This window comes from Antechinus flavipes, chromosome 1, assembly GCF_016432865.1.
Source record: "Antechinus flavipes isolate AdamAnt ecotype Samford, QLD, Australia chromosome 1, AdamAnt_v2, whole genome shotgun sequence".
NCBI classification, from domain to species: domain Eukaryota; kingdom Metazoa; phylum Chordata; class Mammalia; order Dasyuromorphia; family Dasyuridae; genus Antechinus; species Antechinus flavipes.
The window spans coordinates 149,234,193-149,250,807 of record NC_067398.1 but is presented as its reverse complement, the minus strand read 5'-3'; the positions used below and the strand labels follow the sequence as shown (position 1 = coordinate 149,250,807).

The 16,615-nt window shown below is 35.4% G+C and overlaps 1 protein-coding gene across 3 annotated transcripts in view; it reads left to right on the top strand.

Annotated features, from left to right (window-relative positions):
• SREK1IP1 (SREK1 interacting protein 1) overlaps positions 1-16,615 on the top strand; it is an 88,723-nt gene that overhangs the window by 36,068 nt on the left and 36,040 nt on the right. For all 3 annotated transcript variants that reach the window (XM_051991239.1, XM_051991231.1, XM_051991247.1), the window contains exon 4: positions 10,954-11,032. In XM_051991239.1, the coding sequence (XP_051847199.1) occupies positions 10,954-11,032 (79 nt within the window). The remainder of the gene's footprint in view (positions 1-10,953; positions 11,033-16,615) is intronic.

Genomic DNA, 16,615 nt, shown 5'->3' with positions numbered 1-16,615 from the left:
ATTTACATGGAAAAAACCCAAGTGAGTGAAGAATGCTTGTGTCCAAGATGTGATATATATTTGGATGGGCAAGACATAAGGATAGTCTTGTAAGTCTATGAATATTGTAGACACTGAGCAGGATCTACAGGCAGAAAGTCCAGTGATCAGAGGTTGGGCTAGATTGCCTTTAGGAAATTTTATTTTCATAAAACTTCTCCCTGAAGCAAAGACCATCTTTACAACAGTAGTATTTTTCTGATGATGAAAATTCTGGCTCAAAGGACGATGGAGAAATGTATGATGAGCATAAGTAAGATCCGACATATAATAACTATGCAGAAGAAGTAGGGTAAACAATATTAAAAAGGTTTTTTGACTAGTAGAAGAGGGGCTGGTTGTATAGTGATATCAAGGGATATGATGTCAAGAAAAGCTCCCTTACATACTGAATTCTTCTCCTCATCTTCATTCCCAAAGAGAATTACTGAGAGCATCTGCAGAAGGATATGTAGCCACTGAAGCGCTGGAAGGTAATATGCCATAGTGGACAGGTCTTAGGATCAGGAGTCAAAGAACTTGGTTTTATTTCAAGTGAATAAGCATTTATTATTCAATTACTGTGTGACAAGCACTGAACTAAACATTAGGAATATAGATAAAAGCAAAAGAAAGACAGTCCCAGCTCTAAATGATCTTATGTTCTAATTGAGTGAAGACAGCATATAAAAGGAACCTAAAAAGTAAGAGGGAGGAGAGAGGATAGTCTGGAAAAGAATGAAGAAATGCCTAACCTTGACATTTTCCTCAAAATGGAAATCTTGAGGAGAGACTGGGCAGTTACATAAAGGGCTACAGAGGCAGAGAGTACTTCCAATAAAAGTTCAGGGGTAGACTGAACTTCCAAAATGAGGAGACTTTGGATTACAGCATGAAGAACAATGAAGAAATACCTTGCCTGCATGTTTTCTTGAAATGTCGGTTCTAGAAGTAACTAGCCAGAGAAGGAAGCCACAGCAAAATTCTAGCTTGCTAAGTTTGGTGGAGTGAACTTCCATAATGAATAAGCTTCTATAGCATTGTTTTAAAAGTCCAGAAAGTCTAGAGAGTCATGAATGAGGCCCCAAGAGGATTTATTGCTTTTTATTTGCCTAGGTGACTTTCAGCAAGTCTTGATCTCAATAGGCCTTCATTTCTTCATCTATAAAATGAAGAACTTGGACTTTATGAGCCATGAGCCACTATTAGAATACCCACGTGGTTAAAATCTCACATTCTTTGAAGTAATACAATACTGTGAGTGGATGTTTAGTGATTACCAATTTTTCACCTCCAGTGCTTAGCACAGTGCCTGGCATTTAGGACATATTTAATAAATACTTATTGATTGACCTACTTCCAAGCTTGTAAACAGATATGTTGGAAACAGAATATACTTGGCAAATTATTAAGGAAAGCAGGATACTTGTCCTTAAGAAAATAAGCTCCTAAAAAAAACTTTTCTGTCCCAAGATCTACTAATCTGAAGCTATCTCTGCAGCTAAGTTCTACAAAAAGTATATTTCAACAATATTACTGTTTTCTCCCACTTTATTTTTCTCCTGTTCTTTTCTTGATCTAAGCTGGGCAAGAGTATATTTACAAAGTAAGACAGGTTAAGTACTTGGTTAGTTTTATCCAAATAATAGCCAGTCATTTTTTGCAGATAGATAGACAGACAGACAGACAGGTAGATAGACAGAAGGATGGGCAAACGGATAGATCTTGTTAATGTAGTGAAACAGTCTTATCTTCTGTAGCAACTTGGCCCATATCCTCTCATAAGTTCTCTGTAGGGAAGTTCACACAATCAGACAGAGGCCTCCCCCTAAAGTTCTTGTCATTATGGTGGTACTATTGTGCCAAGAAAGCTTTTCATTTGTTATCACTAATTCTTTGTACATGATCACCCCACCTCTAAGAGACCTTAGCTTCCTTCAAGAGGCAGTTCAGGTTACCATCCTACACAAGCAGGCTTTGCTGATTTCTTGTCCCAAGTCTAACTGTTAAACCTATTTTTTCTTTAAATTACTTTGTATTATATATACTTTTCATATGTATCTTTATGTGTTATGTGTTCCCTCCTCCTCTACTCCCCTCTAGAATGTAATTGCTTGTCATTAAAGACTAGTTTTTTGTTGTTTTTGTGTCCACAGCTCCTAGTATCATGCCATGTAGCATTTAGTAAATATCTGTTAAGGAGGCAGAGGCAAGATGATAGTATAAAAGTGCCCAATCTCTTCCCCAAACTGCTCCAGATTTTATTTTAAATAATTAATTTAAATGATGACTCTAAATAAACTTAAATAAACTTTAGAGCATTAGAATACCCCCCCCCCCAAATAGAGTAGGACATTTTCCAGTCAAAGACAACTAAGAAGCTCAGCAGAAAAGGTTTGTGACATCAGGGTGGGAGTTCCTGGGCAGGGCAAACTGGCCCAGACCAGCTTTTGAATCAGCAGCAGTAGTAGTAGCTTTTGGACCTTTCAGCCCAGAGACCTAGAAGGTCAGCAAAAAAAAAAAAAAAAAAAAAGTCTGTGGAAACAAATCCCAGGGTCCAGACCCAGTCTCAGCAAGTCAGAACCTCTGAAATAGCAATAGTGCTGGTGACTTCTGAACCTCTCAGCCCAGGGATACCAGGAAAGAACTTGGAAGATTAGTGGAGAGTATCGGTGCAACAGGGTAGGAGTCCCAGCAAAGGAGCCCCAACCCTTTCTGCTACAGTGGGGCAGGGACACACCTAACACCTCCAGGGCAGAAAAGAGGGCTTATGTCAGGTTCCTAGAAGGCTCACTGAAACAGCTGCACAAAACCCCTGAAGGTTGGGACAGAGTGCACCCTCCATCCTGGAAACAGAGCCCTACATTAACGACTATTTAAAAGCCAAGTAATAGGCTAGGAAAATGAGCAGAAAATCAAAAAAGTTTCAGTGACAAAGATTAAAACACACGACTCAGAAGATGGTTAATAAAGGCAAAACTCCTACATCCAAAGTCTCCAAGAAAATAGGAATTGGGTTCAGGTTATGGAATAGCTCAGAAGGGACTCTGAAAATCAAGTAAGAAAGATAGAGGAAAAAATAGGGAAATTTGAGAGAGGTGCAAAAGGAGATACAAAAAACTAATGAGAAGAATGCCTTAAAAAGCAAAATGACCACCCGGGAAAGGAGGGGTACATAAGCTCACTGAAGAAAATAATTCCTTAAAAAAGAGAATTGAGCAAATGGAAGCTAATGACTTTATGAGAAATCAAAACACAATAAAGCAAAATCAAAAAAAAAAAAAAACTGACCTTGAAAATAGATCTAGGAAATATAATTTAAAAATTATTGGCCTATCTGAAAAAATGGTCAAAAAAAGAACCTGGACATCATTTTTCGAGAAATTATCAAGGAAAACTGTGCTGATGTTCTGAGTTCAAAGGATAAAATAGAAATTGAAAGAATCTATTGATCACATCCTGAAAACGATTCCAAAATAAAAACTCACAGGAATTTTATAGCTAAATTCCAGAACTCCCAGGTCAAGGAGAAAATATTGCAAGCATCCAGAAAGAAACAAATCAAGTATAGTGGAGGCACAGTCAGGATAATACAAGATTTAGTAGCTTCTACATTAAAGGACCAAAGGGTTTGAAATATGATATTCCAGAGAGCAGTGGAGCTAAGACTACAACCAAGAATCATCTACCCAACAAAACTGAATATAATCCTTCAGAGGAAAAGGTGGTCATTTGATGAAATAGGATTTTCAAGCATTCGTGATGAAAAGACTGGAACTGAATCAAATTTTCAAATACAGGACTATGGAGAAGCATAAGGCAGTCATCAGGAAAGTTATATAAGGGACTCAATAAAGTTTGTTTAGTTCTTACATGGGGGGATGATGCTTGTAACTCATTAGAATATTCCCATTATTATGGCAGTTAAAAAGGAGTATGTATATATAAGCAGAAGGTATAGGTGTGCGTTGAATCTGAAGGGATAATTTTTTTTTTTTTAATGATGAAATTAAGGGATGAAAGAAATGTACTGTGAGAAAGGGGAAGGAAGAAGTGGAATGCTGCAAATTATCTGTCATTAAAGAAGAGGCATGAAAAAAACCTTTTGTAGTGGAGGGGAAAAGGAAAGAGTGATGGAGTGAACCTTACTCTCATCAGAATTGGCTCAAATAGGAAATAACATACATAGAAACATAATATAGAAATCTATCTTACCCTGCAGGAATATAGAAGAGGAATGGGATATGGGAAAGGAGAGGGGGAGGGTGACAAAAAAAAGGTCATATTGGGGGAGGAGTGGTCAGTAGCAAAATACTTTTGAGGAGGTTCTGGGTGAAAATAAATGTGGGGAAATACAATTAGCAATAGTAATTGTAAAAAAAAAAAAAATCGAAGCAAGTTTCTCTGATGGAACATTATTGTTCTCTGGAAAATGATGAGCAGGATCCCTCAGGGGAAAAAAAAATCCTGGAAAGTCCTCCATAAACAAAGTCAAATATATACTGTATACAAAGTAATAGCAATGTTCTGCAATGACAGCTGTAAATGACTTGTTATTCTTAGTAATACAATCATCTACATCTACTCTAAAGGACTTAAGATAAAAATCCTATCCATAACCGGATAAGGAACTAATCAAGGCTGTATATAGATTGAAGCATTCTCTATTACTGTATCTATCTCTCTCTTTATTTTTAACTAAATTTTTCTTCAGGATTTTTGTTTTCATTAGGATGGGTGATCTATGTTTTCTTTTACAACTTGAATTTTATGGAGATGTTTTGCATGACTTCGCATGTAGTTTCTTGGTTATGGATGGGAATAAGAGAGAGAATCTGGAACTCAAGAATCTTAAAAACAAATGTAAAAAAATAAATTGTTTTGAATGTAACTGGGAAAACAATTAATTAACTTGAAAAATGAGAATCTGTTGAATTTAATTTAATGGAATTATCTCATGGAGGTCTTTTTATAAATTCCTATCATGAGCACTTTAGGGAAGGATAACTCGGTATGCCATCAAATGATGTTTCTTATTGCCATTGTACTTTCAATAAAATCATTTCTTCCAGCTTCTTTATTTATTTCTCTAAGACTAAGGAAGTCACTTGATATCCTGGGACTTCAGTCTCCTCCTTTATGAATGAGAGAGTTGGATTGGATAGTGTCTGAGGTTCCTTCCAGTTCTCAATATATAATCCTGTTACCTATGAGCCATCCTTCCATGTAGCTTTTTCTTTTTTATTTTCAAGTTTGATTTATAACAATAGCAACAATGTTATAATTTAGTTCCTCTAGCATTATATCTGGTTATTTACATCGAGCAAGTTTTATTTAAGTTTATTTTATGAACCATCTTAAACATAATGATGCGGGAAAGATTCCTTTCTAGATTCCCACCTTCTCCTAGTTAATAATGTAAATTGCCCTTTAACTCACAAATCCTGGTCCCTTTGAATTCCAATAGAATATCTGACCTGTTCCCAGCCCCACCCGGATATGAGCCAACTTTGGGGCTACACCCGAAAGCCCCTCGAGCTAAGTCTCCTATTATAAAAAGGCCACGCTGGGAACCCCTCTTTGCAGAGATTCCAAACATGGCTACCATGTGAGGACCCTCTGTCCACTGGACCCTCTGTCCAGTGCCCTCCTTATCTCTACATTCGGCCTATACTTTAACTTTACTTATCTTATAATAAACCTCTTTTATCAATCTAGCTCTCCGGGCCAATAAATGCTTTTATTGGGAACTCGCGCCGCTACTAGACCCCCTTGCGCCAAATCTGTACCCCAAACCTGCCACTAGACCTTAATCCTAATTTCATTTAGGTACCCCAAAGCTAGACCTCAACAATGTGATCTTAATATTTTCCCCCTTTTCCCTAAGAGAGTTGCCATAGTTAAAGAATTCATTATGTGTTGGCCAACCTATTTAGTTCAGCTGTTCCTCAGAAAGAAGACATAGTTTGTTGCCAGAAAGATTTCCAAGATGATGAAGAACTTGTGTAGGTAGACTGTTCAACAAATAGTCAAATAAATATTAAATACCTATTATATACAAGGTTTTGTCGCAGGTGCTAGAAATGCAAAGAGAGTTTTGGTTCAGTACTGGAACAAAATGAGGTACTTGTAATCCATTAAATGTTAACTTTTCAAAGGAGCCATAGGAAGGGAAGAATATTCAACAAAGATAATCAATAAAGATAACTCATTGATTCAGGTGTTAATCTTACTAATTTTACCATCTGAAACCATAGAGCAAACTAGAATTCCTCCTAGCTATTTGTACTTGGATGCAAAGCAAGCCACATCAGCAAACTAAACCAACCCCCCCTTATCCAATCAAATGTCAAGGAGAATTTCAATACCTCTTAAGGAAAAGAACTTCCCTGACTTACACGGGTTAGTGTTTGGAAAGCTAGTCCAGCCCACATGGCAGAGCCCTAGGAAATGTTGCTTCTATTACACATGTTAATTCTATACTCAATAGAAAAGGAATCTTAAAGTGGGATTTTAAATTTTTATTCTAAGCAAAAATTAGAAAAACCTATTATAGACACCTGAGAAAGCCAAGACAATTATCTTATTTAGACCGGGAGAGGTCTGTTAGGAAGTGGTGTCAGAAAAAATTATAAGCTAAGAAGAAGTAATGAGGATATAGTAGTACAGTATGATAGGAATTTTAAAGTGAAATCTGTGGCTTTGGGGTTTATTTATATTTCTTTCTCCAAGAGTGAAAAAACTGGCTGTAATGGAATATATTACATTGGGTAAAAATAATCTCCATTGTGCTACTTAGAAAAATATTTTCCATCTTTTTCAGTTTGTTGAGTTATTGAAAATGAGAGACCTGAAGGGAAGGTCAACTGAGGATAAACATCTAAAAGTTTCCTTATCCAAAGTATTCTTAAAGTATCTTTGCCTAGGAGTTAAAGTCTAAGATAGTCTACCTAATAGATTTGGAGAAGTCCATACAATCAAAATCACAGTTAACATTTGTCAACAGAACAATTTAAGACTTTCAATTATGAAAGAGCAGCATTTACTCCTTTTCTATCCATGATTTTATTTTAAACTTTATTTTAATTATATCACAGTGGGATTATTGATTTACTTAACCTTATCCAATTTAAAGTGATAAGATGTCAAGTAAATTCTATTACCAAATATTAAAATTACCAAATTTCAAATTTTTCTGAAAATTTTCTGGAAAAAAAAATGAATTTTTCCTCAATCATAAGAAAACTAGGGTAAACTAATGATAAATATCACTTAAGGGTAAGATAGAGAGTCTAGCCTCTGCCTAAATGTTAGGAATTTGCCTAAATGGATGCCCAGAATGATTATGATTGAACTCATAAATTTTCATCTAAAATAAACTTTCTAAAGTTCAGAGTGCCTTTATATTGCTTCTTTGATTTAAGTTCATTTTTGTAACAGGGTGTTAGAATCTTAAAGCTAAAAGGGATTTTAGAGATCATTTAACTAACCTCTTTATTTTATATGTAAAATTGTTGGGTCTAAGAGATTCAGACAACTTACAGGTTGTATTAGAACTAGCAAATGTAGAAAACAAGTCTTTCAGCTTATAGTTTGATGCCTTTTTAATTACATGTTGTCCCTTTAATAACATCTCACATTATCAAAACAATAACAAACATTAAGACCAGTTGAAACATTTATTAATCATCTGTAGTACACAAAGTTCTATGCTAAGTTCTTCATATATCAATACAAAAATGAAACTATCCATCTTTTAAATGAGCTTTCATTCTACTGGAAGAAAAGAGACACAACTTATATGGGGATAAGTATATTTCAACTGGAAAGAATCGGGAGATTTAACAGAGGAAGTATGCCTAAGCTAAATCTTGGAAGAAAATAAGGATACTAAAAAGCAGCTATAAAGAGGAAATACATTCCAGGTTTTGAGGACAGCTTGTATAAATGCAGTTTGACATTTGATGAAATGTCAAGTTTAGGAAATTGTTCCAGTTTGGCTGAATAGCAATTGAGAAGGGAAATAATGTGAAATAAGAATGGAAAGATAGATTGGAGCCAGATAGCAGAGGGTCTTTAATACCATATTGGAGAGTTTGTATATAAGCCTAGTGGCAACAAGGAACCATAAATATACTAATCTATAAATTCCTTATGAACAAGGACCATATTTTCTCTAAACTTCATGTGGCCCTAATTACTTCAGTTTTCTGTGCATGGTATGTACATGATAAATGTTTGTTGAATGAACATAGACCCTACCTTAATGAATTCATAATGTAACAGTTATGATAAATATTTATCCTGACAATCATAGTCAATGAATTAACATTTGTTATATATCAACACTGTGCCAGACTCTTTTATGCACAAAGATAAGGGTTATGAAAGACTGCAGCTTAGACATGAGGAGAGTCACAGCAGTGGGAGAAGGATTGTTGGTACAGAGGCATTAAACAAAATATTTGAAAGGAAGTATGTAGGCCAGAACTCTGAAAAGATATACTTGAATCACAGCATAGTGCTTATGGCTGCACATGCTCAATATGTGTAGTGAGGTAATTGCACTGAAGGATTTAAGGGCTGGGAGAGGGACACAGAGCCCTGTGGGCCCCAGTGCTCTCAGCCACAGCTCTCAGCCAGAGAAGACTTCAGGCTCCAGACTCCATCTTTGACCAGCCATGTGGTGGCTCTCCTGCCTCCTTCACTTCTCCACTTAAAGACTAAGGACTCTGGCTGATTCTGCGATCCTCCAGAGAGCTAGCCCAGATATTACAGGAGTAATGTGTAATAAGGAGTCAAGGATTACTCTGAAGGATGATCAGTAATAGAACAGTTTGGAAGAATAAAGTACAATAGCAAATTCTGTTGTGGAAATATCTAGTGTAAGATTTCTCTGGACCAGTCATTTTGAAATGTTCAATAGAGCACATGAAAACAAAGCTTAAAGTTCAAGCAAGAGAATAGGGCCAGATATAGAAATTCAGGTGTCATCTACATAGAGATGAGAGTTGGACCCATGGGAGTTAATATGAGGTCATCAAAAAAAGTTAGAGAAAGAAGATAGAGAACCAAACCATGAGGTATGTTTATAGTTAAGGACAGTATATAGTCATCTAATAAAGGAATCTAAGAGTTTCCTTAGCAGTTTTTGTCCCTACATCTTGCTTCAAGGCCACCCAGGTTCAGAACTAAGGTTAATTCTTGCCTGCTATATCCAATTAGATACCAAGTTCTTTCATTTCTATCACCTAAGATCTCTCATATCCATTCCCCATTTCTCTACTCACATCACAGCCACTTTAGTCTATGCCCTTAGCACCTCTTGCCTGGACTATTAGCTTCCTTATTGGTATCTTTTCAGCCAGTCTCTCCCCTCTCCAATCCATTTTCTACACAGCTGCCAAATTGATACTCCTAGAGCTCTTGTCTGATTGTTACAACTCCCTCACCCCATCACACACACACACATTCTAAAAAAATTTCATCAGCTCCTCCGCCCTTTAGCATGATATTAAAACTCCTATTTGTCATTTAAAATTCTTAACAGTGTGGTTCTAGCCTATCTTTCCAGGCTAACTATAAAGTCCCATACATTCAGCAATTCATCCAAATCAGCCTACTTCCCATTCTTCTAAAAAAGACAGTTTCTCTCTCACTCCATGATTATTTTTAGGTTTTTCCCTTACCTGAAAAGGTCTCTGCCTTCACTTCTATCCTTTAGAATTCCTTTTTCTCTTTAGGACCTGTTTCAAGGGCCATCTTCTTCAGGAGAGTGAGAAAAAAATCCTTCCTGATTCCCCTGACTTGTTAGGCATCCCATTCCAGTCATTGTGTATTTATTATAGATACCGTGCATTTACTCATCTGCAACATGGTGTATTTCACATCATTGAAGAGTAAGCTCTTTAGGAGCAAGGACTCCTTTTATATATGCATTTTTATTCACAGACCTAACTCAACTGGCTGTACTTAAAGAACCATCTACAATGTTTCATTTTTTCCTTCATATGTATCTTACTATACCAAGTATCATTGATTCTCCCTATACACTATCTTGTATCTGTTCCCTTTTCTCCACTCACATGCAAACTACTCTGATTTAGATCTTCATCACTGTTCACCTAGCTGATTGGTCTTCTTGACTCAGTTCTCTCACCGCCATTTCATTCGCCATATAATTGCCAAAATGATATAATAAAGAATAGGTCCAACCATATTGCTTCCCTGCCCATAAACTTCAGGGATTCCCTATTTTCTCTGAAATCAAATGCATATTCCCCTTTTTAGCATTTAAAGTCTTTTACAATCTGGCTCTAGATTCATTACACATTGCTCCTCTTTAGACATCTTTTGTTTCAGCCACACCGATCTTGTTGATATTTAGCACACATGACATTCCACCTCTTGTCTATGTACTTTTGAATATGCCATCCTCCCCCCACCTTCCACCCTTGTCTACGTTTTAGTATCTTTTAGCTTCTTTCAAAATTCAGCTGCAGTGCTTTCTTTATGATGCCATTACTAATATTACCGATGCCTTTCTTCCCCCAAATTGCCTTGCATTTACTTTGTGTGTGTGTGTGTGTGTGTGTGTGTGTGTGTGTGTGTGTGTGTGTGTGTGTATTTATACATGTTGTTTCTTGTTTGATGTAATTTTCTTGAGGGCAGGGACTATTTCATTTTTATCTTTGTATTCCATATCTAGCACAGTACTTGGCAATGATAGAAACATAATAAATACTTCTTTTTGAATTTTGAGAACTTTTTATGGGTTTTCTTTTTATTTAATAAGCCTTACAAACATTTTCAATTCCTTTCTTCTGCTATACTTATTATTCTCTACAAGTTGAGAAAAACCTCCTCATTTACAATACTATTAATATGCCTTAGATTAATATGTAATATAATGACCTGTTCTTTTTATTTCTATAGATACAAATGAAGAAGAAGAAAAGAAAAAACAAAAAAGAAAAAACAAAGAGAAAATTAAATTAAAAAAGAAAAGGAAAAGGTAATTTTCTGGAATTTATTTGAAAATTCAAAATGTTTTTATTTAAATAGATTTGCCAGCTATAGAAATAGGGTCCAGGGCAGTAGTCACACTCTCTTGAATTAGCATCAATTGTTAACAAAACCAGATGAGTGGATTGGTAAAGAGAGTTCAAGAATTAAAAATTATGTAAAGATTTTTTTCATATAAATATATATATATATGATCATCGGTTGGTGTTTTGTGACTGAAGACTGACTCACTTCATAGAACTATGGGTAGTATTCACCTTTTAAATTTTCTTAAATTAGCCTCCAGTTAACTAAAGTTTTAAAAGATATATAGATCTTTAATCAAACAAAACAACATAATATCCCAAGTATTTCTGGTCATTTTTTCCCCTTATATTTGTGTGCCATTGAGATAAATATCAAAATATATGCCTCCATCTTCAAAATGCCATTGTCTTAAAAGAGGTCATTGATTTTTCAAAAAGACTGATACATCCCTCTTATTCTTGAATGTCCAATTTTCAGTCATACATACTCAATTCTTACTCCATTTGGGCTTTTCTTGGCAGAGATACTGAAGTGGTGTGCTGTTTTCTTCTCCATCTCCATGTTAGGAATCTAAGGCAAACAGGGTTAAGTTATTTGCCCAAGGTCACATAACTAGTATCTGAGGACAGATTTGAATTCAGAAAGATGAATAGTCTGACTTTAAACCTGACTCTCTATCCCCTGTGCCATCTAGCTATCCTTGTGATTTAAAAGCATATCTTTCAAGAACTTTGTCACTGTTGATCCTTATATAGATTTTGACTTTTAATTAATTTCAGTATTTAATAAGTTACAGCTTGTTACCAATTTTTATTGGTTGATTGGTTGGTTAGTTGTCCTTTGTTTTCAATTTCCATTAAATTATATAAAAGACATTATTGAGGATTTTTATATGTGATTCTAGAGGTAATTGAGAGTGTGTTGAAAGGGGCATGGACTTAGGGACATAGCATGATTAGATTTGTACTTTACGAAGATTAATTTGACGGCTAAATAGAAGATATACTGAAGTTGGAGAGAGACTTGAATGAAGCAAGGAGACCAACTAGTAAGCTGAAGGAATAACTTAAGCCTAAGGTTTTGAGGGCCTGCATCAAAGTGATAGTACTGTTAGAGGAAAGAAGGGGACATATGTAAGATGTTACAAGAGATAGAAATGACAAAATTTGGCCACTAATTGGATCTTGGAGGGGAGGAAGAACATAGTTAGGTGTAGAGGACCACAGATGCTGGGGAACTCTGAGAAAAGTATACTTGAAACAAAGATACTTACAATAAGATGTTTACTCAATGGAATTGATGAGATAATGGTTCTCTAGTTTACATATACTTAGTAGTTAGTATGGTGTTGTAATAGTTCTCTTGGATAATGTTTTGGTTAGCTTTCTGGAGGTCTCAGGACCAGCCTTGTCTTCAGCAGAATAATCACCATGAGAATGGTCAGGGTTAAAGTGCAAAGTCTTTAATATCTCCTTCACAATCTGTCTGCTTCAGGCTAGCTTTCTGGAGGTCCTTTGGAATGGGTCTTGGTTTCAGGGCTTTCGCAGGAGGCAAGAGAGCCTTGAGGACAGTCTCTATCTTGAAGTCTGTTCCCTCCCCACCCTGCCTTAGCTCTTATATACTCTATTATCAGTACATCATTGTAGGTGTCAATCTTATAGAATAGGTGTCAACTTGTAGAACTATACTAAATACTAGATAATCATTATCTTAATTCTACTGAGTTAACACCTTATTTTAGGATTAAATCAATCATACAGAGTTCCTGCCTTTTACACTCTAGTTCACACAATCAGTATGCTGTAATAATGTAATCATACTGAGGTATTTAAGGGCTGAGAGGACTGGAAATGAGACATTCCATCTTTGACCATCCTCCTGGTGGCTCTCTTGACTCCTATACTCCTCCACTAAGATCAAGACTAGGTCAGATTGTGACAGACTCAGACTGTAAAGGAGACAGTAAAGACTTTAGACTCTATTCCTGTTCATCCTAGTGGTGACTATCCTGCTGAGACCAAGGCCCATTTGGACAACCTCCAGAAAGCTAGCCCAGATATTACAGTGAAGAATTAAGGAGGATAGCTAGTCTTATTGGAAGAATGGTACTATGTCTCTGTCTCTTTCTTCTTCTCTCTTTCTGTCTCTCATTTTTTTTTCAAAAAGAATTTTTAAAAAATATTTCCATATGAGTCATATTGGGAAAGAAAGATCAGAACAAAAGGGGAAAACCACAAAAAAGAAAAAATTAGTGAAAATAGTATGCTTCCATCCTCATTCAGTCTCCATAGTTATGTTTCTGGTTGCAGATGGAAGTTTCTATCCAAAGTCTTTTGGAATTACCTTGGATCACTGTATTGCTGAGAAGAGCTAAATTTATCATAGTTGATCATTACACCATCTTATTGTTACTATGTACAATGTTTTCCTAGTTCTGCTCACTCAGCTTCAGTTCATGTGAGTCTTTCCAGACTTTTCTGAACTCTACCTGCTCAAGATTACTTAGAGAATCTAGTATTCAATTACATTCATATCCCACAATTGATTCAGCCATTCTCCAATTAATGGATATTCACTCAATAGAATAGTATTCTCAATTGTGCTAACTCAACTTGAAACAAGGTAATAATTCAAGGGAGATGTTAGAATCCTAGTGTTAACTCAATAGAATTGACACAATGCTTGTGTTCACACCTTTAGAGAGCTCATATAATCAAGAAGTATTTAAGTACTCATTGGAGTTCACAAGTATGGGAAATTCCCAAAGTTAACTTTGTAACTTTGTGATTTCACACCTCCCTTAATCCCTGCCTCCAGAAGGAAGAGTCAACCTTTGGGAGATCATATATATAGAAGCTCTTAGAACTTCAGGTTAGTTACTTCGGAACATTGCCAGGGGTCAGAGAGGAGCACTCTGGGAGGAAGCCCACAAACCCACTCTCAGAGGTGGAGTCAGATTCATTCCAACTTTCGCTTTGGTGCTGGCTGGAGGCTGAAGAAAGCAAAGGCAAAGGACAACTGCAAGAGCTTTTGGAACCATACAGCAAGATAGGTCTCTAAGAAAAACTAACCGGGCTATTTTGGAAGGAGAAAATAAACGTTTGCATTTTATCAGCTGGCTGTATTTTGGAGTGATTATTATTTTCAATTGAAACTAAGCCTCCCAAAAAACCTCCCTGAGAAACCTGCTCCCAGAGAGAACCATTACATTATATTTTAAAGAAAAAGAATACCACCAATGATAATACATACTTACTTGTTGAGTTTGAGATACTTTCAAGATATCCACTTAGAGATGATAGGCAATTGGAGAAGTGAGTGGAGATCAAATAAGAATTAAGAGTTGGATGAGTAGATCTGAGAATCATCAGCATAGAGATAATTATTGAAACTATGGAAGCTGAAGAGATCACCAATTGAAATAATAAAGTGGGAAAAGAGAGATGAGGGCGGAGCCCTAGGAAACATCTTCCTTTAGCAGAAGTCACTTGGACCAAGATCCAGCAAAAGATGCTGAAAATGATAAGTCAGATAGAAAGGAAAACCAAGATTAAGTAACATCATAGAAACCTAGAGAGAAGAGGATATCTAGAAGAGAGAAGAGGGAGATCAACTGTCAAATTTTGAAGGGAAATTGTGGAGATTGGGGATTAAAAAAAAGTCATCCATCTAAAACTATGTTATAAAGCAACAGTCTTCAAAACCATTTGATATTGGCTAAGAAATATAGCAGTGGAATCAGTGGAATAGATTAAATGCACACAACATAATAATCAAGATCTATAGTATTCTAGTATTTGATAAACTTTCAAACTCCTGCTTCTGGGATAAGAACTCACTATTTGACAAAAATTATTGTAAAAATTAGAAAATAATATGTAAGAAACTCAGCATAGACCTTTATCTCACATCCCATTTCAAAATAAGGTAAAAATGTATACATGATTTAGCATAAAGCATGATACCATAAACAAATTAGGAGAGCAAGGAATAATTTACCTATCAGATCTTTGGAGAAAGGAAGAATTTATGACCAAAGGAGAACTAGAGAACATTATAAAAGACAAAATGGACAACTTTGATTTGATTTGATTAAATTAAATTAAATTTAAAAGGTTTTGCACAAACAAAACCAACAGAAACAAGATTAAAAGGGAAGTACAAAGCTGGGGAAAAATCTTTACAGTTAGTGTTTCTTCTAAAAGTCTTATTTCTAAAATATATAAAGAACTGTGTCAAATTTATAAGAATACAAGTTATCCTTCAATTGGTAAATGGTCAAAGGATATGAATAGACAATTTTCAGATGATGAAACTAAAGCCATATATAGTTATATGAAAAAATGCTCTAAATCACTATTGATTAGAGAAATGCAAATTAAAACAACTCTGAGCTACCACCTCACATATCTCAGATTGGTTAAGATGATGGAAAAAGATAATGATAAGTGCTGATGGGGATGTAGGAAAAATGCATTGTTATTTGGGAAAAATGCATTGTTAATACATTATTGATGGAGTTGTGAAATGATCCACCCATTCTGAAGAGCAATTTGGAATTTATAGCTCAAGGACTATAAAACTGTCCATACCCTTTGACTCAGCAGTGCCACTGTTGGCTATATCCCAAAGAAATCATAAAGGAGGAGAAAGGACTCATATGTGCAAAAATATTTGTAAGAGCTCTTTTTGTGGTAGCAAAGAATTGAAAAATGAATCCATCAATTGGGGAATGGCTGAAGGTAATGGAATATTATTGTTCTATAAAAAATGGTGAAGAAGCTGATTTTAGAAAGGCCTGGAAAGATTTACATGAACTCCTGCTGAGTGAAACAAGCAGAACCAGTAATATATCATACACAATAACAGCAAGAGTGTGTGATGATCAGCTTTGACAGACTTGGTTTTTCTCCGTGGTTCAATGATCCAAGATAATCCCAATAGACTTTGGATAGAAAATGCCATCTGCAACCAGAGAAAGAACTATGGAGATTGAATGTAAATGAACACTTGTTTTTTCTGTTTTTCTTTTTTCTCTCCCATGGTTTTCCCCTTTTGTTCTTATTTTTCTCTCCCAACTTGATTCATAAAGCAATGATTATTAAAAATAAATAACTTTTTTTAAAAAAGAAAGAAAAAGGTCATCTGTTAGAGTGGAGTATTAATTACTGTGATTGATTTTACTTAATCTCATTGGCCTCTAAGAAAGCAACCTTTCTTCCTTACTTGCATAGTCTCATTCGTAGTAGAATAAAAGTCATCTTGTATATATTTTAAAATAGTTTTTATCATATCTCATATCTTAATCCATTATTTTGGCTGTAGATTTCAACATCCAGAGAACATCATGAATTTTGAGAATTATGTTTCTAATGTTTATAAGTCTACAAATCTTGACACTGCAAATTTTTATAAAAAATTTTCATCACAAAGCTTATATAAAATTAGATCTTAGAATTCTGAAATAGTATATATTAAGACTTTGAGTAGTTACTTAATCATCCTTTAAAGTCCTTTCTAGCCCTAAATCTATGAGTCTGCTTTT